We start from the raw sequence: 27,720 nt of genomic DNA on the forward strand, positions 1-27,720 counted from the left end.
TCAGCAGGTACTCCAGTATATTAAGATCTGGTGTTTAAAACTGCTCTACAGATTTAATTTGAAATACATTTCTCCAGCTCTTATCTTGAATTATAAGGACACTACTGATTTGATTATAATTACTGTAAGAGCCCAGTGTGAAATTAGTACCTATTTCACATACTCCCTGGTGGCCACATCCTTCAGGAAATCACTACGTTAACTTGGGTCTATACATAAAGAACTTATATCTAGACCAGTTAAGACATACATGCTTTACAGAAATCAGTTTCTTCTGCTATCATATTTGAAAAGCCATGAACTCTCTGGACAGAAATAACAGTCTACTAAACAGACCAACAGTGGTACTACATGCTTCTGCCATATGTGATAAGGAAAAAAAGCTATTCGGATTTTTGTAGTACTATTACATAAAATTACCTCAAATTAAAAGGAAAAACCATGCAAATTTAAGCTATTAATGAGCACACTTTTGAGGAGTCATTTATGCTCCTACTGTAAACAGTATTCTAACACAAAGTTTAGTACACATCATTGTAAATAGAGGTCAGATCTTACCTCTTCCTGTATCCCACTGGTAGTAGTTAATTTACTTCCATCAGTAACTGTTATAATTATTGCTGGCTCCAGAAAAAAGGGATTTCGTCCCTAAGGGAAAAAAAGCAATTTCATTTAAAATGCTGTAACAAGTTCATAAGCTTCAGACATTAAACAGCCACTGATAGCCACCAACAAAATGATGAAGGCCCAAGGTATTTATTCTCATGTACTACATAGTACAGTGCTATGGGTTTCAGAATCTTTCTGCAGTGATCGTGATCCCTAGGTTAAGAACTAATACTCTATGTATTCAGGAAAACTCTGACATGAATAGTACTAGTTACATTTTGACCAAAGTGGTTCAACCATGCAAGACTTCAGAAACAAATACTTGAAAAATATATAAACTTTCTATACCAATCATTTTCTGTGATTCCACCAAGACATTCAACTAGTTTAGCTTTAACAAAAAAAACCTCGTTTACTATTGGCACTTCCTTTTCCTACTGCCAGTATGCTAGGAGCCTTCTGTCCCTCCTGAAAAAGAAGATCCCAAAGTAATCCATGCACACATCAACTCCAAGCCCAGGCAGCACATTCCACTCTAGCTAGGGTTAAAGATGGACTGGATAAAAGCCACCACAAGCTCTTGTGTAGTGGGTCTTCCTTCTATTGCCAAGCATTTTTCTTCTTCAGAAAATAATAAAGAAAAATACAACTAAACCCACAGTCTAGTTCTGCTTATAAAGACATACTATCTCATGAATGCTTATAATTTACTCTAAAAATATGGAGAGATTACTAAAAGGTTTTAAGAAAAAGATCCTTTAAATCCATTTTTTTAGAATCCATTTAATATAAATAATCATCTACTGATTGTGTGCTTAGAATAGAATATCACCTAACAATTTGAAGTATATTTGGTGAGGAGTGTCCAGTTTGAAGTGGCAGCACCACATTTACGGTGATCAATTTACTATATGCTAACAGAACATTTAAAAAGTTATTTGCTCAATATTTTATCAAACTTTAGAGAAAATCCTAAAATTTTCTTTTAAAATAGCATACTATTACTACAGACAAAAAAAATATGCAAAAATAAAATTAAACAGCAAAGATCAATCTCTCCCGTGCAAGTTAAGCTAGTTCATAATCCAATTTAAACAATTTCTCAAAAGAATTTAAGGACTCTCAAAATACACTCAATTTTAATTAAAATAATTTCCTAAGAATATTTAGCCTTATTTAATTTGGAAGAACAGTTATGGTATGTTATTCTGCCAACTAGTAGTTCACCACAACTGCAAAACATCAGCTGGAAGCTAATTACATTGCACTGAAATAATATTAAAAGCAGGGTTTCTAACTAGAGGAAAAGGATATTGTTCTCATGAATACTGAGCACAAAAATACTTTAATCCTATTTCTAGTAAGTTATTGTAAAAATAAATTGACAACTGATAAAAACAACAAGATTTTAGATTTAGAATGTCATAAGCAATGTTAAGTCAATATTCTGGTCAAATTTGAAATATAAGTGTTAAAAATTTAGCCTCTGACAACCCCTATTAGGCAGATATCCTCATTATCTTACACACTTTTCTGTACCTCAACTATAAACTTCCTCAATTTTACCCCTCTAAAATTTAAGCTTTAAATTTAAACACTTTGGGCTCAGAATGATTATGACATTATAAGGAAGGAAACAAGATATTCTAAACTTGAGCACTCCCAGGAAAAATGTCAGAGGGAGAAATGACTTCATCCTCAGTCCATCTTCTATAATTTCACAAGCATTTTACCTGTACAATGGATGATCTCTGACATACTGGGTCAAAAATCAACTCATATAGCAACATATTTACAAAAGCAAGAATCTCTTTTTACCTGAACAACATTCATTTGTAGCCAGAGTAACAAATGATTTGAGAATCTCTGACCCTAAAGACAAAGTAACTCACATTTCCACATGTATCATCCACAGGATAACTGTGCAAACACTGGCAGTGTACTGTTGCAGAATACTTCACACCTGTTAAACTAATAAGGGAAAGTTTGTTTCCCCTTGAAATCTCTTCTTCGCTAGCTGGATGTGAAAATACAGTAATCCTGAGTTCATCAACTTATCAATATACCTATAAGTATTATCCTTTCTAGAATTTATGAAATCAAGTCACAGAGTACGTAGTTCACCACTGAATTAAAGACAAGTGAAGAGAGTTCAGTTCACTTAGCTGCACCTACATCCACCTAAAGGAGCAGAACCATAATTAGAATTTATCAAGGAAGAATTTCAGATAAAATGTCTATTATTAAGGTTTACTAATTTTGACTAACAATTTACATATCATTAATTCTTAAAGAACACCACTGACTCTTCTGAACCTACTACTCACCTTAGCTACGTGAAAGCATACAAAACCAGTATTAATTCAGGTATTCCAAAAAAAAACACCTCCCCCTTATTTACGTAATCTCTCAAAACTCAGAGATATTTCAGTAAATTTAGAAAAATCAAATTTGAGAAGGCTTACACTTACCAATTTTTTTAAATGAAATGTAGCAGTTTTGTCAATTACCATTTATAACTTTATTTCAATCTAATCATTTTCTATTGCTTTTGGAAATGCACCATTAAAATAAAACACCACAAATTTACATGTCTTAGAAACATTATAGTCTTCAAAATACATAGCAACACCGTTGACTGTGAATACGTATGAAACCAATTCAGCACAGCTCAATTATTTTAGTTACGCAGTGAAACAGTGAGTGACAGAGCATACGTTACCAGCTCTTTGGCAGCTTACAGCTATGCTGAAATGCACTGGAAATCAGTTCAGCATACCAAGGTGTAAATAATAAGCCTGTTTACAACTTACTCTGACAACTAACTAATCACCATGCGGTTCTGTTCATTTCAAAAGCAAATATAATCCAGCAGCTAATTTTAGTATCATCTTACATTCCCACACAGGAAAGTCAAAGATAGAAAGTGTGAAACCCGAAGTTCTTAAAGTAAGTAGGGTAAAGATCAACGTGGCCTCAGTACCAATACCTTGGGAAACATAAGGGCATCACTCACAATTTAAGCTAGCATTAATATAGGCTTATTCTAACAAGCATACAAGCAAAGATAGTTCTGTCCTTGTGTTATCTGTTTTCGGATAGATTATAACCACTGATAGTGGATAAACATTTTAGAGTCTACAAAGTCAACTGCTATATTTAAGTTGTGGCAGTTTGAATCCCAATTTACTATGCAGGCTACAATAAATTAAAAAGCATTTTCAGTTTTTGTTTTAAACTTTTTAAAAATAGATTTGCTTATAAACAAGTATTTTGGAAAAACTAAATATTACTTATTTTTCCAGCTGAAAATTCAGTGGCAACTAGGTCCCATGGGGCCTTTGGCTAATTGCATCACATAGGCAAATTGGCTCATTTGGTATCCTTTTCAGTCTAAATAGCTGCTAGACTAGTGACTGCAAATTCTTCTCAATAATACGCTTTTCCCTCTAAAGGTTCCTAGCAGCAGTGAAAAAAGTACTAAGGAAGCACCTAAGGTTTTAATGGCTGATCATCCTATTCAACCATCAAGTTTTGTAAAGTGGTACAAGATGGTTTTTCACCTACAATCTGCAGTTTCAAGGACAGAAAAGTACCAAGGAGGGGGGGGGGGGGGGGGGGGGGAAGATGAGAAAAAGAAAAAAAAACCCTTTCTTCTTCTTTTTGGAAGAAAATTATTTAAAAATTAGCATCAATACCAAGGCAATCCTGCAAGTTTGCTAGGCTAAAAAGGAGCAAGAGATTCAAAGCCTTAAAACTAACTTATCTGTTACACAACATGCATTCTTTTGAACAATTTGACAGCTTCGTGACTATTTGTTCCAAATCACAAAGTCAGGCAGTTACATTGGTTGCCATTTCTTCAGTCTCCAGCTGAAGTAGTCCTGTGTTCAGACAACACAAAACAAATACAGACCTGTGAGTGCCGCTGAGCTCCACATGGCTCACACAGGGTCACAGTAAGAGGCACAGCAAGCCCGTCCCAGCTTGCGTGATGTTCTGAGAGGGCACTTCAGATTGACCCAGAAGCGCATCAAATTATCAAGACACATCATTGTCTGGTTAAGACTCTCAAAACTAAGAATTCGCTTAGCAACAAGTTTCAGCATGACTAATACACTCATGGATTATTATTTTTTCTTCTTCCAAGTGTACAGGTAAAGCAATTCAAGAGCTACTGTGACCTTTAGATGTGCAAGTATACAATGTTATACATGCAGTAAGAGAAAATTGATTTAAAACTACTGTTATCTCAATGCACAAATTCAAATATTAATTTTGGAGTCAGAAGTGTTGAAAAACTTAAGAAATAGCTGAGGTAGAAACACGACCAAAAAGACGCCACGTTAGAGACTAAAAATGACATGTTCAACAAGCAACTACTATAAAAAGAAGTAAGTACAAAAGCTTCATGACCAAGAAAGGCTAGAAGTTGAAAATAAATGTAAACTGAAATAAAGTGCATATTTTTAACACAGCACATTACTAATCACTGGAAAAATCTCATTTTCAGATCATGATTAAATGTCTAAAAGGTATGCTTTCATTTCAGTAAATCACAAAATTTAACAGAAGTTGTATTGCACATCCATCATACATTATATTATCTCAGCAGAGCCTTTTTATTTTTCAGAAGTATCAGCCCTAACTGCTAGTAAATTTAGTCATCTGACCAGGAAATACAAAAGTGCACTATAATTTTTTTTGCTTCAATCAGTTTTTTTAGAATTTAAAAGGTCAAGATTCTCATAAATGTTCATGAGAATTTGTGAGCATCCATTGCTCAAAAACAATAGTTAAAAATGAAATCTAAAAGTCAGAATGATGGCAAAATTATTAGCTTTAAAGCTGGGGGTTTTTTAATTGATAACAGTTTAAAAAAATACTAAAAAAACTGAGCTTGAATTTCAACAAGCTAAAACAGTTTTCACTTAACTTTTTATACCTTAGGAACTTCAGTTATGTTTTTAGCAAAATCATGAAATGTCTAGAACATTAATTTAACATTTATTAGAGACTTTCCCCTTCACTGCTCAAGGCAGAACACTATCTGTCAAGTACACAGAGGTATTTAACAGCTGCTCTATGCTCTGATAGTCAGCTACACAAGAACTGTAGCATCTTGTGCAACTTCTTACTTGTCCCACTTCCATTTTCGGCAGCTTTGACTATTTTCCATTATCCCTGCAGAACTAGGCTATATAGTTTTGAATACCTATAGAATTGTATTTTATGCATTTACACAATTGTTTCCCAAATCACACACGCAGTTGAATACACTGGCATCATAGCAGTATTTTAGCAAATACATAATTGGCAACATAACTCTTCACAAAAACTACTCTGCCCTTAATATTTTTTCAAATGTATGTAGACATGTACCATAAGCATGCACATACATGTACAAACTATAGTACTCAGGAATGAATATGCTTTCTACTTCAGTAGATCAGTAAATTCTTTCCTACTACTTGATAAGAAGCAAAATGTCTTTAAATGGAAGTTTTCCCGGATGAAGCTATGCTGCATATCACCTAATTAATATTTAGCACAAACATAATATGAAACTCTGATCTACCAGAATGCAGAAGAATATGCTTGGGGGAAAAACATAAGAAGGGCAGTTGGGTTCTATCAGAACATTGGCTTTCATAAAATCTGACTTCTCACAGGATATGCCACAAGTGCTCCATGATTCTGTGGCCAGACTGGAAAGTACAGCTTCTGAACTGTATCATGGTGTTATCCAACTGACTGAACCTGCATCATAAACCAGCTTTGAAACTGTATTTATTTGTTATTGTTATTTTAGAATAGAAATTGACCCCATGAACTGAGGGGAACCACTTAAGTGTCGGAGAGACTTCTGTGATTTTAGCCTGAATGAGTAAAAGCTGAAGAATATACTGGAATTCTGTACAGGATTAAGATCTCTGACAAGCCAGGCTTCATGCAAAAAAGTTGCTAACTCATCTCTGTTTTGCTGTCTGTAAGATTTTGACATATTCCCTTGATGCTGTTGATTATTCAATAGATAAGGCAGTTTTGCAGTGGTAGCAATTCTGTCTTACTAGTAGATGATCAGATATTTGTACAGTAGATGTATTTCAAGATCACTTTCAGAAGCCTCAGAAGAAAGTTCAATGAAAGCTATACTAACCAGTTTGAATTTTGCACAGGATATAAGTATTTTGAAGTCTGTTATGAAGTTTTCAAGTCATAAAAGAAATTTTAATATAAACCAGAAATCTCCCTTGATGCCTGAATAATGGCAAAGATATATGCCAGATCGGTCACAGATTGGAATCTTCTGAAACAACCTAACGAAACACTATTCCAAGAATTACGCTACCACCAAGAAAAAATGCCTGGTGTTTTTCTGAAGGGGCTGCAGGACAGTGGGAGAATTCTTACTATTAACTCTAGTCCACAAACATCTGCAGTATGGACATACATTCTCTATCATAACACTAAAACCTTTTAGCTCTCCCTGCAGTATCCAAGATGGGAGGACTTACGCTCTACCATCCCTTCATGCTAGGCAGCTAGGAATCCTACCTCAGACACAAAGGCAAGTTTCAGGAAGAACACAGGTAAATTAATCACCTGTTAAAGGTAATTTGAGAGAGTCCCTTAAGACCCAAGAGAGGGCAACATCTTAAGGAGAAAATGACTGCTATCAGAAATGCAGATGATAGTAGCAGGTTTTAGAAGTTCAATGTGTAGTCCTCCAAAGCCTCAAGAACCATAAAGATCTAGTTCCTCTGTATATGAAACAATAAACACACACACACAGAGTAGGTAAAAACACCACATCTTCAAGTGAGGGATGAGGGAAAGAAACCAGTTTGACAAATGCTGAAGGAGTCTTGACTGAGCCCATGACAACAACCGCACACCATGGAAACACCAACTCTCAACACCACCACTGACTCTCACAAATTAGGACTCACATGGGTTTTGTTGTAGTTTTACCCCCATAAAAGAGACTTTTATAAATTGATGTTTGGCCAAAATAGCATATCAGAGAGTAGCACCTCATAAACTTGTATTTTTACTTTGTAATTGGAAAACTAGCCAGTAGAGGGGGCACAAGTTAATAAAATCTAGCCTTGAATGAGGTGATTGAACAACAAGGAGATAAACGTAAGGCATACTCTGTTTGAATACTATCTCAAAATACATGGGAACAGGTAAATACTTCTTTCTTGTATGCCTAAAAAACCCTAAGTGATTGTATAAGTACAAACAGTAATCAGGCACTGAACCCTAATCTCTTGATATAACTCGGTTTAATCCAACAGTTAGTTCATGGTTTCTGACACCAGGGACAGCACACACTATCATTCCACTTTTCTTTGGTGCTGATTGACCATTTTTTGGAAGGCTCAGCCACAAACATTCAACTGCATTACAGACACCACTCCCTTTTCTTTTGAAGCTAAAAAATAGTATTCTATCTCAAATTATTTTATCTTTTGGAGAAGATCTTAAAAACAGAGTTTTAAGAAAGTCTACTAGAATTTATCAAGGTCCGAACTCACGCTTCCATTAACTCACCATCTTTTCCCCAGTCATGATTTCTCCTGCACTCATTCACACTCTGAAAGTCAGGGTATCAACGGCAATGATTTTGCAGTAAGGATAGCTGCAAAAAAAAGACCTTTCCTCCATGAGGTGAGGAGATTCCAAAACGTAAATTCAGCTATGTACAGCTGTCCTTCCCTATAGGCTACAGCAAGGTTATTATAGGCAAAGTAATTTTTCATGTCCTAGACAATTCTTTAGTTCACTACATTACAAATACCTAAGAGTTACTACAATGTCCAAGACATGCACTAATCACAGTTTCTTACTTGGAATGTCTATGGAGGATTACAAGGTAGGTACATAGGTTTTACTTCATCCCTTACTGGCACTACAGATTAGCAGTACACAATTATTTTTGCACACTCAGTCAGGACATTGATTTGGTGGTATGACTGAAGCTTTCTGTATTTCAGGTGACTGGAACAAATGAGTTGCAGGTTTTAATAAAAAAAAAAAAAAGAAAACAAACCCCAAAACTAAAAACCCATACACACCTCCCCCTCCAAAAAAACCGAAAAAAGAAACAGTTAGCAAAAGGCTTTCAAAGCACAAGTGCAACAGCAGACTTTTCCTAAAGCCAAGCCAGAAATTAAACTCCTCAACACAGTAGTTATAAGAATGAAAGGAGTATTTTTGAAACAACCACTATCTCCAGAACATAGGCTATGTAAGTTCCACTTAAAAAAAGGAAATTCAAGGTATTTAGGAAAATAAATGGGATGAAAAAAGTTATTTGCTCCTCAGCATTTTGCTCCTAAGCATTTTTTAAAAAATCTTTTAAATAACAACCGTTTATGGATTCAATTAACTATTGAAGCTCTAAACATGTCATCCTATAGTTGTCCTGCCCAGTCTGAAAGCCCTACAGCAAAAATCAAAGATCCAGTCAGATATCACTTTTGTAATTAAAAATACTACAGACACAAAACAGCTGTCGGAATTGGGCAAGAGGCACCAAACCCTTTGTCCAAAAAAAAAAAAAAAAAATTCACAGAAATACATTCAAGCATATCAGCTGCTTGCTTTGCCTAAGCTTGCAAGTTTGTGTTCTATAGGCAATGATTTCATTGCATATCTGTCTGGAAACATGCAACAAAAGAATTCTCTGTGCTTAGTATGATTTTTATAGATGCTCATAACTTTACACATTCTGGGTTTCCAAGGCTGGCACCAAACATCCTGCTTAAAGACTATTTAATTGCACGACTTCAGTCATTTTGGAATTCTACTCAGTAAGTTTGTGCTAAGAACAAAACCGAAACTAACAGCAAGAAAACCAAAAAAGCAACCCAAAGCAGCCTGAGAAAGAGATTCAATGCAAGAAATTATAATTTTGGAATGTAAGATCTCCATATTGGATAGTGCACGTGTGAAAACAGAAGGGATGCGTGTCAAGGAAGCATTTTTAGACTATGGTCATACTGAACAATACAGGAATAATGAATACGTGGTAGGATTTACTAAGGCATCAAACATAAAATCTCGAGATACATTCATGTCTTCATGTGCCTAAATCAGAGTTCCCAACATTACTAAGTCACAGAGTTTTAAAAATGCCAGATTAATATAAAGGTTTGTCCTGTTTCTTTCATCTAAGAACAAATTTAATTGAGTTCTAAATGCCATATTATATAAGTGATAACTGCTTGATTAACTTCTAAGTGCTCCAATTTAGATGAGGTCCTTGGTAAGTTTCAAAAACAATTCAGTCCTTGAATCTTTCACAATTATGTGACATTCTCAAAAAAAAAATCGACAAAAAACCCCACAAACATAGGGTGCACTTCATATACAGTGAATTCCAGCAAGTAACTAAACAGTAAAGAACAGCATTGAAATGAAGAAGAACAAAACGCCACTGACATTTGAAACATGTAAGGACTAATATGACAGACACATGATAATCCCAAAAAGGGAAGAACTTCAAGTTTTCCGTACATTAACTGAAACACATAAGCAGCAAAGCAACTGTGATCACAACTTGTACCATATTTTTAAGGTAATGGAAACTGTCACTTAAAACAAGATGCACCTTATCAGTTAGCTACAGATTAGTAAATGAATCACTACTGGAATCACTTGAAATTGGATAAATCAACCAGCAAATTCTGTTGGTTTCCAAAGCTATTTGACTGAATGCAGTAAATGCAAGCTGCTAAAAATAGGTTATATTTGAGCTTTTATAAATTTAAAAAATAGCTAAAATAACCATCCATATCAAACATAACTTTAAAGTGTCAGCCCCAAAGAATCTGGGTTTAAAGATGATTTTGGTCATATTTCCTAAAAATATTTCTGAACGTTTTATTCCAAAAATAACTGACCTTGTCAAGCCCTGGATAAAGTCCCTAATTACTGCAGCCTTTCTGCTTCACAGCATTAACTTTACATAGCTGGTCCTGGCTCACTCAGTGCAATTCAGAGTGCTAAGCCAGGCCTCTGATCTCCATATACTGGAGAAGGGTAATACATCTCACAGTTGCCAGCACACTGAGCAGGGAAAACGCAAAAAACCCCAAGGGGAAAAACCAGAGAGAGAGTTGTATACAAAATTCTCCCCACTTTTTTGGGGGTTATCAATCCAGAGTACTGACAAACTGACTGCAAGTTGACTCAATGAACATAGGGCAATTCTGAATAACTGCCCCAAGACTCCTCCACAACTCCCTCCCAGAGTTTATCACCACTGCAGCAGGAGCAACTTAGCTTTTTAAAACAGATTCTGAACCACTACAGTTCACCTTCCATCTTATTAAGGATCTGAATCAATCGCACTCACAACTTGAAGCAAGTTTGGCACAATTATGAGCACATGAGAGGCCATAAGTTCAGGAGCAGAGCAAGCAGGCAGGCTGGATACATCTTACACACAGATGCACACAATGAAGTCAGCTTGCTGGGATTCAAAGCCCTGGGTGGGGGGCATACTGGTGGAAGAAAGAAATGGCCACTTTTCACTCATATTCTCTATGTTGAGCATCTAAAAAGAATGTCAGTGCCCTAAATTGAACAAATCCAGTATATCTGTCATTGGAATCAATGTAGCTTTCCGGCTCAATGAGACATTGACAAAATGCACAGTGTATTCAGGTAATTTATCCTCAAACATTATTATTGGATGAGATCAGATTAACACCCTGCTCTCCACAAGCAGTAGCAGTTACATGTAGATAGAAAAAAACCCCTATAAATTAAAGGAAATGAACGTGGCTACACTGAGCAGACACCAGGTTCAGGTTAAAGTTTCCTGGCCAAGTCAACAAGACATTAAGCATTATTTTCAATACATGTCCTTGAATCACTGTAAAAATCCCATACTAGAGACCTCATCTGCACCGCAGTTCCTGCTCCATCAATCTTCTAAAAGACCTCCAATGTTAAAGCCGTGAAACTATGTTAGACATAAACACTTATTTATCTGCTATTGTAGCACTGCAGTGGTAGATAGCTAGAAGATCCACACTTACCACCCATATTAGAATAACTAGACTAGGATCAGATTTTGACAAATCCTCCTGTCCTCTCATACAACCAGAAGTCTCATCTATTCAGTGTCCCAATCACAGTCATTCAAGGTTGCTGACTAAGGTTAGTATCATATCTTGCAGCCAGCAAATTCTTACCTATTTTAATTCAGCTGTAGGCACTAACCTAGTTTCCCCACTGGAAAAATTTAGGCTTAAATCTATAGTGGACTGTAGATTTATGTAAGCTAGGGCAAATCAATTAACTGAGGCAGAGACACTATCTCTAGAATGAAAACAACAGGTGCTTAGATAACAGATACTTGATTTCTCATTAATGCAAGACCGAAATTGCCTATACATTTTTGAAAAATCTAGTCCATTAGGGGCCAACTTTACAGTAGCAGAGTGATTACATACATCCCTCCCATTATTTTTTTTAAATATACAGGCAATAATAAAGAATCTGAAATCCTGTTTGCTGTCCACATTCAGAATTATAATAGTAAAAATATGCTGATACATAGAAAATACTTCATGAACATGTGATATCCTTTCTAGACATCAAAGAAATATACTACAGGATCATCAGACATCTCTTATAGCTCACAGGCTAGTTCACTTTAAAAAAAAATCAAGGATCTTTTAATACATATGAAAGATTTATCCTAAATAAACATATAACCATTATCTTCTATCTGCAGTATTAATTTTTCTTTAAATGAGACTGGTCTACACTTTAGACAATTAGAATTAGCACCATAATCATGCACTGCAAAATGGACATTTGATAAAAGTTCTGTATTAGGTAGATACTAACAGTCACAAGTTATATGAATTCAAATTCGTTGCATAAACAATAGATGAAAACAACTTGAAAAAAGGGCCAGACATATATGATGCTAAAACTCACAACATGAACTGGAAACATTAAAACATTCTTTAAGAAGGAGATGCAGATATGGGAATATTCTATGAAATAAAACACTATGTTGCTAAAGGTACAGAATGTACTACAAGAAAAAATCAACAACGAGCAAGACTCTCAAGCAACACAATCATAGTTTCAACTGAGCCTCAGTAGAATTAAAATTCAGACACATACACAAATAATAGTTCTTCCCTTCAAGCTTCAGAGATATGAACTGTCTACAACAGAAATCCAAGACTGAACATAACTATTCAGTAAGAAAAGTGAAAACAAGCTTAAAAAGAATAAACATAACCATGGAGACACTGGGGAAAAAAAAAAATAAATACTTGTGCTTCACAAGATAAACTCCTGGCTTTTTATCTACATGTATTTGCTTTGCCTCCCTGACAATTGGCTGTGATCAAGTGCAAATACATTTCAAAAAGACAAGCATACTTCAACTATGGGACATGTATCTTTAAGAACCCAAGTAAGAAAGCTGGTATATCCAAGGAGTCCATAATGACCTGAGGTAAATAAACTGTTCCAGATAGAAAGTCAAGCCAAGAGACAAAATTTTGGTACTCCTAACTGTCCTCAGACTTTCTCTGATGACTTTAGTGAATTCAAGAATATCAGCCAGAGACATACAGACATGTGTATCATCTGCTTAAGCTTTTGCAGCATGAATGCACTCTCCTGACCCTTAAAAAACAAAGCCACAACAAACACACACATTATGGCACTGTCCCTTCCAAATAAAATTTATTGAAATACTGAGCACTTCAAGATTCAAAGAGGTCAAAGTATATCTGATATTCAGAACATGAAGAAGTATCTCATTTCTTTCTGCTAGTGAAACAGATTAATGAGATCATTTTCAACAGAAAAAATAAAGTACTTCGTGTAAGTTTGTTTTAACTTTTAAATTCGTCTTTAAAAATATACTGGATTGGAACCAGAGAAGTGATTTTAAGAACATTTAAGTTTGATGTGATTATTATTATTGAGACTTTCAGTGAACTTTGTTGCTCTGGGAAGGCTGAAAAGCATGCCATTCCACCTTGCAACATGAAAAAAGTTGACAATGCCTGCCGTAGCTCTCATTAAAGGATACTATAAAACAAAACTAAAAATCACAAACATTTCAAGAGCAAACAAGATGGCATGTTTAAACGTTACAGCCTAAAAACCGTAAATTGGAAACAACATGCTTAATTTCATCACGTAGGAGATGAGAAAGATTGACTTTCACCCGCACTACACATACAGGTCTTTGACATTAACAGGCATATAGGTTTATGTTAAAACCATTTTTATTACACAGAAAACAGGAGACTGAGAAATCCTTTCTTATATGTGTTTCTGCCATGACCATGCTTAAGCTTGCTATGTTTTCTACTGCCTGAAATTCTCCCATTTAGTTTTGCTGGGGAAGGTGGGGAAAAAAAAGAATGGAAGAGCTGCTCTAGAAGTGCAAACCTCTGCCTCTACCAACATGAAAAGCAAACTGCCTGTGCAACCATGCCAGCATGACAAAGCAGGAAATGCTAACCTAAACTTTGGTTCCAAATTTGGATGCACGCTTAACACAGGCCATTCCAGTGCAGTGTTTATGACCCCAGAATACAAAGACAAAAGCCCTGCTCGAAGGATTTTGACTGCTGAAAGCAAGGAAATCCAGTAACAATCCTCAAAAAACAACTGGAAAATGAACCTGCTCAACAATTTAAAGAAAACAGAACGTATCACTGCAAAAGCGTAATGTATGCAATGTCAGGAGATAATATTTCATATTTGTGATTGTTGGGGGTTTTTAAACGCAGCAGATCTTAGACATAGATAAGCACATAAGCAAGGAGTCAGTCTACAGTATGTGACTTAAAAATAAAGCTGTCATGTGCCTACAAGCACAATTAGACTTGATCTCCCAGGTATACTATTTACATGTATTTGCAATACTATAGTATTAAGCGATTATGGCAAAACACGCTGATCTCTACAGACTAACGGTAAGTTTTACTGCGTGAACACATCAGCAATACTGCTACTGTAGCTACAAGTGGACCTAACCGTACATTCAGAGAGAACTATAAAGCAGCAGTTAACCTAAGATTAGACTGTTTGATGGTCATACATGGTATGAATAAAACCCTTGGAGAAAAATTGTCGTGTTCAAAAACAATGCCATTATATGCAGGACACCTTCCAGATCAGAAATAGATCTTTCCAGCCCTTAGCATATTTTTTAAGTTCCCAAAATATTCTTAATCAGTTGAACTCCATTTGGATTTTAGTTTGTTTCAAAACTGTCTTAGTTACACTTTTGTACGTATGTGAAATGCACTGTAGAAAAAAAGGCTTTTACCAAGACTGCACACAGCCTGGTAAGTCATCAAAACAGTGTTTCTTGTATGATTCTAAATCCAGAGACCACCTTATTTCATCCTTGTGAATGAAAAATAGCTATCCAAGTTCACCTGGATTACAGAAGCATTACAGTTAGCTTCTCTGTTTCAAAACAACTAAGTCAGAATGCGCTTTTGTTATATCAAATTTGTTTAAAAGTCAAAAACTCATCTTTAAGCCAGTTTTACTGTATCAATAATAATTATGATGCTGAAGAGTATGACCAAGATACCCTAGTGAGACAAAAAGCTCATAAAAAGCTTGTGTTATTGAAAAGCACTGCATCTAGCCACAATATTAAAATGAAATTTCACCTTGAAAAAAAATTTGGAAAAATACCTTGACGCATCAACTCAACCACTTTAAAATCTACTCAGATAAGTACATTTTATCCTCTCAAACCTCATTCTATGCAATACTGCTGAAAAAAAAACAGTGAGAGACCGCCATTATGCAAATAACAGGAGGCAAGGTAAAACACATGGGGTATCAGAGAATCAGAGCTTTAGCAATTTCAACCATCCATCACATTCAAGTTTTGGTAGTGCTGCGTTGGTCCTTTGCATGCGAGCAACAAAATACCATTGGTACATGTTTCACCTACCTTGATTCAGAGCTCAGTCTTAGAAACTTCACTACAAACTGTAAATAACTGAAGTACAAGATGGTTCAATTCAACCATTTGTTTACATTTTTGCTGTATAATACTACATTGTTCATGTTTTCTGTTTCCACAGAAAAACACATCTATTAGTATTTAACCCTTTCATCAACTTAAGCTGCATGTTTGCCTCACTCAAAACTCAAAAAAGTCACAGTTAAATTGTGACAACGCATGTACTGCTGAACAAGCCGTAGCTGTAAGATTCAGGAGTGTATTCCAAGAGGACAGAAAATCTGTTAGAAAAAAGCTTGTTATTTCAGACTACCTGTAACAATGGAGAAGCTGAACTGGGGAAAATACAACAAAGAAAAGTCAGTTAGCTAAGAGCAAACTGGACTAATGAAGTACAATGTTTTGTGCAATAAGACAGTGAGCCCTTACTGAACTTAATGTGTTTAAATTGCTTTCTTCCTGAAGACATCCAACTCCTGTATTTTTTCCTAAGCTTTCTATAAAAATGCAGAAGGTGAAGAGGACCACTATTTTTAGTGAAGGCTAAAAGCTGACACTCTATTTGAAGGTTCATTCTTCTGTTATCATAATCAGTAAAAAGCATACTACAGGGGGGAAATCTGTAACTATTATTGGACTCAAGCAATATAATACAGACTTTATCAATCTGAAAGTGCAGTAAAAATTAAAGGCATAGTTGCCTTAAGATGTGTGTACTTTCCAAAATCTTTTGTTGTTGAAAAAACCTTCACAAAAACGTGCATGTAACAACCCTAGGTAAGACAAAGGGTTTATAAAGCCATACCATAGCAGTAATATCAGAACCAGCTTATGAAAAAAATCTTCCAAGTTCTTGATAATCTAAATGTGTTGACAGTGTCCCTTTAAGATCTGAATGTGAGATACTGTGAGCAGCTTATACAGCTGTACACTTGGTAACTCAATCTTCACGAGCAACTGAGTCAGTGCTTATTTACTGAAAAAAGTAGTATGATAAATAATCATATTAAAACCCCAAACATTAATGTTGCAAGAAAATATGAAGCAGGAGATTTTCCTCAATTTCAGAATGACCATTCAGCCATCACTCTTGTTCAGGAAGTCAGTTGATGGAGAACTCTGGTCTACTTCGAAAGAAATCAAGTATAGTGAGTCACGCTGTCTTTTAAACAAACAGTTCATACTCAGCAGGGGGACAAGACATCATGCCATCTGACAGCATAACCAGACAACCCCATCAAGCTTGTATCATGTCTTGTTATGTGTATGTATAATAAAAATCTGGTTTACAATTCATACATGCAGAACAAGTGGATCTTAGCAAATACCTTAGAAGCTTGTCAATACACCCAAACAACAAGCATGACAGTCAAAATATGTTAAGCCAGAGAAATTTTCCAGAGAAAAGCTTAACAGAAGTTTAGATTTATTACTTCACATAATACCACACCTAAGATCATCTAAATGCTGCATTTTTGTAAAATTATCTTCTCCTCCCACTTTAAGATAGTCATTCTTCAAAAATCTGTCTGCTATATTTAAGTAAACTACTCAAATATTGTATAGTTTTAACATTTGTAATTGCTTTAAAAAAGTGAATCAGGACTTAATGTTCTGAATGAAAACTATTTCAAATGCAACTGAGCATTCTGATCACTTTTATTATCCTGAATTTGTAAGTTTCTCAAACCGTGTACACTTAAATACACATTTATCTTGAGCAAATTTTAGGTAGTAGAGATGAACAATAGGAAGTTGACAGGGTAACATGACATAGTGCTCAAAGGCCAATGTGAAGTTGAGGAAAGTTAACTGCCGTGGATCTCATCCTGCAATTGCTGAAGGACCAGTTAAGTGCTCCAGAATTTGATCTGATTTATGAAAAACACTACTTTGATTAGTAGAGCCAAAATGGGAACCTGTGACTTCAGCAGCAGATGACCTGCCACTTGCAATATATTCATCTATTTTTGCAGACACTACAGAGAGTTAGAATTTCTATTTAGTCACCTGACTGCACATGTGAACACCTCTTCAACAGCTAGCTCCACATGTGGAACAGAGTAAAAAAACATGCATGAGCATGTTATCTGGTTCAAGCCCAGATAGAGACCTGCAACCAAAGTGGATCAAAGAAAAAGTCATTGTTCCACAGACAAAAGAGCAGCTATCTGCAGTAAGGAACACTACTAGTGAGTCAAGAGTCATGACCACTCAACTGCCCACTTGATTGAGTAGTTGAGCACAGCTGGTTCACTTAGAGTAAATTATTTGACATGGGTTTAATCAGAGTGTTATAATTATCAGTAGCAGTGGGAAAGAGCAAGTATTTCATGTGTGTGCTTACAGTGGCAAGCATTCAAAAAAGCTTCATATAGCTCATGTAACTAAACAAAAACATCAGAAAATGGGAAAGATTAGCACACAGATGTATAAGAAGACAGCAGATGGTAATAGACAAAAAAATAACCATGTGTGGAACTAGCACTTTTTTTTTTTAAGTTTCATCACTAAACTGGCATTTTAAAAATGTTTAGGCTCACTTGATCACCTAGTGGCAAAGCGATACAATGCAACATGAAAGAGAAATTTCCTTTCCAAACAAACATTGCATATTATCACATAGGCTCTGCTTAGACTGGAAAGGGGAGGGGGAGAAAGGGGACTTATTTTCACAACCACATTCACATGTTAAATATCAAGAGCAGTAACTAATTCTCAGATAGCAGAGGGAGCATTACATGAGAACAACAAAAAGGGAAGAATCAAGTTAGTACGTCCCACGTGAAAAATACACGATATACTTTGCCCAATACTAATAATGTCCTTTATGCAAAACAAAACCCAGAATCTGATCCAGTGCCAGAAAGAACTGGGTACGCTTCCTAAAGCACATGTTTAACCCAGAGGTTCTGTCTTTTAGCGACTCATACTACTGAGCAAGGGAATGCTGGCTCACCCCAAAAAGAAGTTCTGCTTTAAAGGGACAGCTGCAATATAGACATTAGAAAAGCACAGCTTCTCAAGGCTCTGCTACAACAGGCAGGTTAATAAAAATATAGGTACACAGAGAAAAGTTGTAATCTCATTGGAAAGAAAGGGTTTTGAAAAATTTGTGCTCCCTTCAGTATTTTTGGACATGCAGTGTTGTTAGGAAAATGGCTCATCTCCCATACTGTACTTAATTGATTAAGCAGCACCGTACAGAGAAAACAAGATTTTCATGACCCCACCAGGCTCACAAGCTAAGGTTCTGAAACATAGACTTGATACAAAAAAAAAAAAAAGACAATTGAGAAGGTCAACTTGGAGGTTACATCATAGTTTAAAAACTGAGGAATAACTGAAGTTTTTTGTAAAAAAAAAAAAAAAAAAAAGAAAGAAAAGTTGGGTACCAAACTATAGTAAGTGACTGCATTTCTTCAAACTATCTGAGCTCGCTACTTTTGAAGAAGCCCCCATATTGAGTATTTCATGAAGATGCCACTTTGGACAACTAGGTAATTGTTGTCTCTGGGAAGTTTGTGGTTTATGATTTTTCTGCCTATTAATAATCAACCTACCTGCCCATAGTTGTCTATGCCAGTTACTAATCTATTTAAGTTTAATAAATCAAAAGCTGTCCTTAGGGACTGGCCAAGAGTCGTAAGTCCTTCAGCTTGAAGGTTTTTCAGTTCGTTCATAAACGTTGCATGGTTTTCCTTCCAGCCAGCCTGAAAAGAGAAATGTGAGAAGACTTATTCTCCAAATAGGAGCTTTGCTTTCCTGTTAGGCTACAAAGTGCCTTCCTTGTTGCATGCAGCTCACTAGAAATGCTAACAGAACACCTAAAAATTTACTAACGTTTAGTGCCGTTCCATAAAGCCTGAAAATACGTACTTCTCTTAAACCTTAGAGCTCCCCATCTGCCAAAACGAAGATTTTTTTATTTTGTTCCACAGCACAAATTTCTGTAAGTCACCGAAGCACAAAACCTTACACCGCTCTCCCGCTGCTCTTTCTAAGTGGAAGCCGACTGCACTCTGAAGCGACCTCCAACAGGTTCACCGTCCTGTGTCATGTGGACCCGCCGCCCCCTTCGCCCCCGCGGTACGCCTCCCCCCGCCCCGGCAGGGGTGAGGGAAGTCCCGTCCCCTTCCGAGTCCGGACACTCCGGGCTGAAGTCAGTCCTTCCCCCGCTCGCCCCTTCCAAGCTGAACTCTCCTTGGAGTTGCTGTCACTTCTCCCAACTTGAATAAATATCCCCCACAGTTCATTGCTGCTCACACACACCACACAGGGAAAAAATGTCGGCCATGTTGATGTCAGCGCTGCTGCCGCCGCCGCCGGAGCCCGTGTGTGCTGAGCTCCCCCGGACCGCCGGCAGCTCGGGCGAGGCGGGCGGGGGGGCGGCAGCCGGCAGCGGGCCGCGGCGGCGCGGAGGGGCCGGAAGGAGGCCGGGGGGGGGGGAGCGGCGGGGAGGGGGGGGGTGTGTGTGGGATGAGCGGGGGTTACCTTGATAGCGTAGGGAGGCTCCTCGAAAGTGACCAGCATGTACCTGTCTCCCCTGCTGGCCGGGTCCCGGGCTCGGAGCTGCGGCGCGGGGGACAAAGCAGAGGGTGAGCCGAGAGGCGGTGGCGCCGCCGGAGCCCCCCGGCTCGGCACGGCACGGCCCTGCCCTCCCCTCCCTGCCCGCACACACACGCACTCCCGCCCGCCCGCCCTCGCCCCGCGCCCCCGGCCCAGGCAGCCCCCCGCGCCCTGCCTCCCCCTCCCCTCCCCGCGCAGTCACTCTCGCTCTCTCTCGCCTCCTCTCGCAAGGCAGAGCCGGTACCTTCATGAAAGTCTCTACAGCGCCTTTGGCTATGTCCAGATAGGTGGTGCCCAGATGGGTGCGCTGGTTCATGGAGGCGGACGTGTCTATCAGGAAGAGTAAGATGGGCATAGTGCGGAGGGGCCGGCGGCCGGGCGGCTACATGGACAGCGGGCGGGGGGCTGAGGGGAGAACCGCGGGGCGGGGTGGGAGGAAGAGGGGAAGAGAAGATAAGAAGAAGACGGGGGACAGGAGAGGAGTAAGTGGCTGTGAGTGCTCTGCACGGGGAAGGGCGCCTCCCCGCTGCCCCTCTGCCGAGGCGGGGGGGAAGGGGGGGCAGCCCTGCCTGCCCTGCCCTCCTTTGTGTGAGGGGCCTGCTCAGCCCAACACAGGCTGGTTTATGAGGGAGAGGCGGATAGGGCTGCGCTGCTGCTAACCTTCCCCCCCACCACCTTCCTCCACCGCCGCCCGCCCTCCCCTCCCCCTGTTGATGTTACTCAGAAGTTTCAGGCGGAGCAGCCGCAGCCCCGCCACCCCGGCACTTTCTCTCTCTGACTGAGGCGCTTCCTCGCTCGCCGCCCGCTTTTAAGGGAGCCTGGGCAGGTCGGGGCCCGCCTCTGAAGGACACGTCCCCGCCCCACGTGACCGCCTCCCGGCTCCACCATAGGGCTCCCAGTAACCGCCTCATTAGCATATTCAAATCGCTGGGGGAGGGCGGAGGAGCACGGCTGGAGCCGCTGAGGGAGAGGGCAGGGGGGTGAGCGGGTGGCGGAGCTCCGCCGCGCATGCGCAGTGGCCGGGGGACACGGGGCAGGGTGGGGGGGGGTGCTGTTCCGTGAGGCGAACGTTCCCGGGGCAGGGAGGGGCTGAAGGGGAGTGCGGTACCGCGGGCGGGGAGAGATCTGCCGCCGCCCTTGCTTGGGCCGTTTCGAGGGCTCTGGGGGTGACGCTTCCCGCGGGGGTAGCGCCCTGCCCGACCCGCCTGCTTTGAGGCGCGGCGGCGGGCGGGAGCCGGCCGCTTGGGGAGGGTGGCGAGGGAGGTCCCTCGGGAACGCGGGCCGCCGCAGGCCCCCCCCAGGCTCCCCCGCGGCGGCCGGGGCGGTGACTCCGGCGCTGGCGGTTTGTCCCCGCCGGGAGCGGGCGGGTGAGTCACGGGGGGGGGGAAGGGAGGGGGCGGGCGCTGCCCCCCGCCCTGACTCGCGGGCGCCGCGTCTCTCCTTGAGGCTGCGGGAAGGTCCCCGGGCCGCAGAGGGGCTGGACCGGGCCAGGGGGAGACCCCATCTGCCCCGGCGGGTCCTTCTCCCTCACCCGGAGGAAGGCAACCCGTTGTGCGGGGGTCCTGTGCAGCGCTCACATGCCGGCGCTGCCCCTTAGGCTGGGGGGGCGGACAGGGAATCCGAAGTCAGCCTGAAACCCGCCGGCCCTGGTGCCGGGGGAGCGGGGGGCTCGCTGGTCAAGGGAACTTGGGCTCCTGGCAGGCGGTACTTGCGTCGTCTGTCGTATCCACTGTGTTTAGGGTGTGGAAGCAGTGTTCAGTACCATTTTGATGGTGAACTCCAACAGACACGGTTTGTCCTTTCCTTCGATGCTTAGGAAAAAAAAAAAAAAAATTGGCTAGCTCTAGCTGTGACCTTTTCCCCTACATACATGCAGAGATTAACACTAATGTTTCTTTGATCCACGCTAAAGCACTCCAAATTTACTTTCTGTAAATCATACAGTTGTGGAGTCTTTCCAACCAATTAATGATGAAGATCTCTGCTCTCAGTGGTTGGTTGGTTGGTGGGGGTTTTTTGTTTGGCTCCCCCCCCCCCCAGCAATACAGTCTGTGCTGGTTTTGCTCTTGTAGCCTTGGAGCAGTAACTCTGGAGCCATTTCTTAGCATAATCAGTTCAGGAGATTGCTCTGCTTCCTATCTGACTGATATTTTTTTGCCTGATCCAGCTGATGGGTTCCCACAGCCACTGCTCTAGAAGGCATGAAGCCACTGTACTCCTTCCTTCTCTTGAGATAAAGTTGGCAGTGTCCTGGTTTGATTCACCTTGCTCTTCCAGGCAAGATTTCTGTCATTAGGCAAGAGCCAGTTTGGGCCTTTTTTTCTTTTTTAAATTTTTATTAAGACTAATGAAAGATTAGCATTTAGTTTCTAGGAAGAGAGGGATAGATCAGTATTTCCATTACAGATTGGTACGCATTCTTATGCCTGTGAGCACCTTATTTTGCTTTTCCTGTCAGGGCTGCATCTCTGACCTGTGCCATCCGTTCTCAGGCATTGGGGTGAAGTTGGGGATGCTTCCCTTTCAGCCCAGTTCACCATTCAAGGCCATTAAGGAATCTCCAACCTCGAGGACCCTGTGAGAGATGGGAAGGAATCTTTGGAGTCTGTGCAGACCAAAATACTGCAGCTAGGTTACTTTCAAAGTAACATCTTTTACTATGGCTATTTCTCAGTGTGGATCCTGCTGGTGGTGATAAGAGTGGCCAAGCTGGTGTGCACCCAGTATCTCTTGAGCTGCTTGTGTCTTTCCAGCAGTGCAGTGTTAGAGCTCCAGCAGTGGTGCTGTGTCTTGTGACCAGCAGCAAGGTTCTTCTGGTCCAGGTTCTACTGGTTAATCTGAATCCCTGCTGTCAGAGGAAGCAAACCAGCAGGTGCTGCAGAGGCCACATTGCCAGGCTGCCCTGGAATCCAGCTGCGTGCCAGCCCCTGTTACACTGTAAAACATTTAGACTATCGGAGGGGCTTGGTTCACAGACATTTTCTCTCTACAGAGGTGTTTTGGGACACCTATCTTCCCCTCAGCTCCCCACAGAAAGCTGCAGGTATCTTCTGAAGCTCCTAAGGTCAGCAAGACTGGTTGCTGCTGGAGTAGTAATTGTCTCCCTGAGGTGGTGGGATTCAAGTTAAGTAAAGGCTGTGGTGCTGCTTTAACAACTCAGGCCTTGGGATTAGGAACTTCTTTGGAGAGTAACATCGAGTGAATGTATGATGTTGGCCTCTAATTGCCTTCTTTTTACGTCTCTGAGATAGGCACATTCTTCAGACATGCCATTTCCTATCCTATTTGTATGTTGCTGATTTTTCATTGACCATCCTAATAAAAGCAGCATCATTTTTACATGTCAAGCATCATGTATCTTCTTGGAGAGCATCCTAAAAATGGAAAACTTCTGCAATGGTTCCTTTTCCAAAGTGCTGGAAAAAAGGCATTTTAGAGCCCTTGCCATACCAGGAAAATGGCCTGGTGAAAGGAGACTTTGCGTAAATCCTGGAGGGTGATTTGGAATTTTTAAAGTTTGTTGCCAGTAAATGAAGGGGCGGGAAGCCATGTTAACTCTTAGTGGTAAAATCCGTCATAAACCAGCACGAATTCTAAATCAACTTTGAATATTGCAAGCTATAGGCACGCTGTAATTTTCTTACCAACACAAGAGGAAGGTGGGACTGAAGCAGCTGGACCCTCTCTCCCCTCAGCCCCAGTGATTACCGCTGATAGAAGAATCCCACGGACAAAACTTATATGCAGTTCCAGTGGGATTTATACAAGCAAAACCACTTTACTGTACTTTTCTGTATGTACTTGCTTTTTGCTGTTATCTTTGAAGCCATTTGGAACACTCAGTTCTTCCCGTTCCTGTGCATCTTACATTAGATCCGTATTAGATCCCCTATAGGGCAGAATCAAGGCTGGGTGTGTGTCTGTGGTAGGCATTAGTACTTTTCTGCTGGGAACAAGCCAATTTGATTAATGTTGAGAAAGATTCTTTCAAAGATAGATAATCAAGCCGAGCCTTAAGTGTGTATCAGCCTCTTGATGTGAGGCTCATAATGGCTAGTACTGCCGTCAGAGTCACATTTATAAATCTGTGCAAGAGATTTGCTGTGAAGGAACAAAACTCGGTGATATTAGTGCTTATGCTCATTACTGGTAGAGCTGACACAGCTGAGCAGGGAAATCTTGAGACTAGATGCATCTTTCTTTGGTTTCAGCTTTTTTTACATGGTGGGCAAAGTTATACCCCATGTGTAGTCTAAATGAGACAGTTCTACCTTTTCTTCTAAATCTGGATGAATGATTTCAGCATGGTTCTGTTGGTGGAATGCTCTTGCTGCCCTGATAATGGAAAAGATTCCAGCTACCTTCATACAGTTTTTGTTTGTTACTTGTCATGTATCCAAAAGGAAGCATAAACGTATATGTGTGTCTCAGAATACTCATTTTCTGATCTTCAAAATGGGCATCATCCATTTGAGGACAAATAAGACAGTATTAAAAATGCAAGTTTCACTTTAAATTTGAATGCTAAGTCAATAAATCAAAAATCATATTTTAGAATGAAAATATACCTGAAAAAAATAATTTGAAAAAATTGATACCAAAAATGCTCCGGTATCATTTGCTGTCATTATGGTTTTTTCCTTAAACAGCTTCTTCTCCCAGTCGGTATTTGTGAGATTGTTGTATTATCTCATAGTGTTAACCTGGGTTTTTTTTCTCCTAAACTGCAGGTTTGAATGGAAGATGTTATGCTAAAGATCTTCAGGCAGGTCTGAGAACTAAAATTGACTGCATAACTTTTTTTTAATTGTCTTTCTCCTTCTTAATACAGATTTGTTTCACAAAGAATATTTCAAGATCTTGGTCAGGCCAGGTAAATTTTTCAGAGCCTCTTTTACAATACCATTCTGTAGCCTTATAGATTGTCACCATTAGACTTTTTTTTCCTGTTTAAAAGTTTTGTATTTTCCATTGCCTAATTTTATGTTACTGCTTATCATTAAAAGATAAGCATATATACAGCATTCTAAGTTTCAATTTATTATCTTTTGATACTTGCGTCCTATTCCTTTTAGTCTTCATTTAGCCGAGTTCTGTGCATTCAACTTTTTTTATAAATAAAATTTTATTTTTTACTTGTCTTGCAAACACGGAAGCTTGTCTTGTTGGGGGTTTTGGTTGTTTTTACTAATTTCACTTGAGTGGGTTTTGACCCTGCTTTTTTTTTGTTTTTTCTTCCTGAAATTGTTACCAAAGAGTAACTGATTTGATCTTACGATTCAGGTAGCTTAGGTAAACATATAAAACTCATCCTAGACTGAGTAATTACTGAGAAGGCTGCAATCAGGTAAGATATAACCCCAAGAATTTTTCAGAAAAGTGATACTAAGATAGCTGGATCTCATTTTTTTATGTATGTTCTAGGACTTGGACTGAGGATGCCTATTTTTCTAAAATGTGCAGAGGCAGCTGCTTGCCTTTGAAACTGTCTAGCACCTTTTAGAACTCTGTACTTTGGTTTCCCCAGCACCAGAACACAGTGAAACTACATCCCTTTGCAGAACAATCACCTCAAAAAGAAGTTGCGTTCTGGCTTCTCTTGGCCCATCTTCAAAGACAACCTCATTTTCATTGTCTGTCCATTGGGAAACCCAGAGGATAGCCTTTGAAGCTTCCTAGGGATTTTTGTATTCCCCACCACCCCTTCAGCGATCCAAATCCCTTGCTGTTTCCTGGCTCAGGAGCTGGAACCACAGTGAACAGCAGCGTACCATCCAGGGGAAGAATAGTTCATGCGGAATTGCAAGGAAATGGGTATTCTAGTAGTTTCATATGGTTTGTTTTCTAACTGTACAGACTGAGTATGGGTACTGGGAGACTCGGGTCGTGGATATTTGTGAAGTACTTAGGTTCTCCCAAAGAAAGTTATGATAGAAGTGCACAGTTAGATTATTTTCAGAGGAAAAACTGATCTCTTTGAGGACCATCTGTGCTGTGACAGTGGAAGTGAGTGGATTAATGATGGAGAGGTTACAAGACAAGGAGGCTTTTGTCATTAAAATCAAATTAAACTGTATATTTGATACATGCTTTTCCTTTAGTATTATTGGCCTTAGACTGAAAGGTCTTCTAGGTAATGAGTTGTCTTCATATGTATTTAACAGTGTTTAGCAGAGCAGGACTTCTATTTGGTACCATGTAGGAATATTAAATCTAACATGGAGAAAGCTGCTTAAAACAAACATTTCAAAATTACAGTTGTAATAAGGTAGTACATATGAGAATTCAAACAGATTTATGGTTCTTATATATCCTTCCTGATGTGCTACATTGCTCCTTTCACTTAAGGTAGGATTCTGGTCAAAAACAAAAACCTGTTTCAGCTCCAGGCCTTTAAATTTATTCTGTCTCTTGGGTATCTCAGCTGGCATGTCAAGACCCAAAGAACACAGAAAACACCCTCTAGCATACAAAAGCTAAAGTATTTTACCTGTTTTTTGGTGTTGGTGGTTTGGTTTTTTTTTTTTCTTTCTTTCTTCTTGAACTTACTTTCTATCCATGAGATGCTGGTAGCAGCAGGCAGCAGCAGTCTACTTGATTCCTGGTAACACTGGAGTGCCCAGGGAAATGCTGGTACAGACTTCTCAAGCTTCCCTCCAGGCCACGAAGGCAGCAGGAGTCCTCTGTATTCCCTAAAACAACAGGTCTGAGGAGTAGTAGTCAACTCTGGTTTTGTTTAGCCTCCTCTTCTTGTAGGCCTGACTAAAAGCTCCTGCATGCATGGTAAGGGGTTAACGTGGTCCTTCATGCAAATACCTGCAATGTGCAGTGTTGCCATGCAGGCTCTCCTCAGGATGCCAGGAACAGAACTAGGGTATTCTTCCCCCCACAACACCACTTTTTTTTTCAGTTGGCTGTTACATCCCTCCCTGGGTGTCAGCACCCTGCCTGCACCCGCTGACCTGAGAGATCCCCTGTCACCGTTCCAGCGATTGCTTTTGTTCCTTCTTCCAAGCATTCCTTCTTGTCTACACTACCAAGTTTCAGTAGCCCCGGAAATCACATCCTTCCCGAAGCACTGGACCCTGCCGCACATTTCATAGCATAGCAACGTAACTCCATTACCATGGATCCCAGACACAGGCGTGCAGAATTTATCTAGCTAATCGAGCGGCTAAGGGACACCAATTCCAGCTACAGTCAGCTTGGAGTATAAAGCAGTTACAGCTAAAAGATAGTCTACAAGCGCTTCCCAGGGAGGCAAAACAATGAGGTGAGGGTTTTTTGGTTGTCTTTTTTTTTTTTTTTTAATGGCCAACGTAATGGGTATAGTCTTGGTAAACAAGAGGACAGAATTATTCATTCATCCTTAAATTGCTTCCCACTGAGATATCACACCTGCATGTGGTATTTGAGAGCTGGGAGCTTTTTCTTTAAAATACTGCCACGCTGTAGAAGTTTATTATCCAGCTTTTACTCTAAATGTGATTATTATGCATTGCCATCTTTTGCCCAAAATCAAAATACACTCTAAAGATGCCCTTGGTTGC

The 27,720-nt window shown here is 39.8% G+C and overlaps 1 protein-coding gene across 2 annotated transcripts in view; it reads right to left on the reverse strand.

Moving 5' to 3' along the window:
* INTS6 (integrator complex subunit 6) overlaps positions 1–20,978 on the reverse strand; it is a 45,958-nt gene extending 24,980 nt beyond the window's left edge. For both annotated transcript variants that reach the window (XM_075741912.1, XM_075741913.1), the window contains exons 1-5: positions 20,891–20,978; positions 20,415–20,575; positions 20,096–20,173; positions 19,165–19,314; positions 559–648 (exon numbers count right to left, since the gene is read on the reverse strand). In XM_075741912.1, the coding sequence (XP_075598027.1) occupies positions 559–648; positions 19,165–19,314; positions 20,096–20,173; positions 20,415–20,525 (429 nt within the window). In that variant the 5' untranslated portion in view covers positions 20,526–20,575; positions 20,891–20,978. The remainder of the gene's footprint in view (positions 1–558; positions 649–19,164; positions 19,315–20,095; positions 20,174–20,414; positions 20,576–20,890) is intronic.
* Between the last annotated feature and the right edge of the window lie 6,742 nt (positions 20,979–27,720).

The sequence above is a fragment of the Balearica regulorum genome, chromosome 1, assembly GCF_011004875.1.
Source record: "Balearica regulorum gibbericeps isolate bBalReg1 chromosome 1, bBalReg1.pri, whole genome shotgun sequence".
In the NCBI taxonomy this organism is placed as follows: domain Eukaryota; kingdom Metazoa; phylum Chordata; class Aves; order Gruiformes; family Gruidae; genus Balearica; species Balearica regulorum.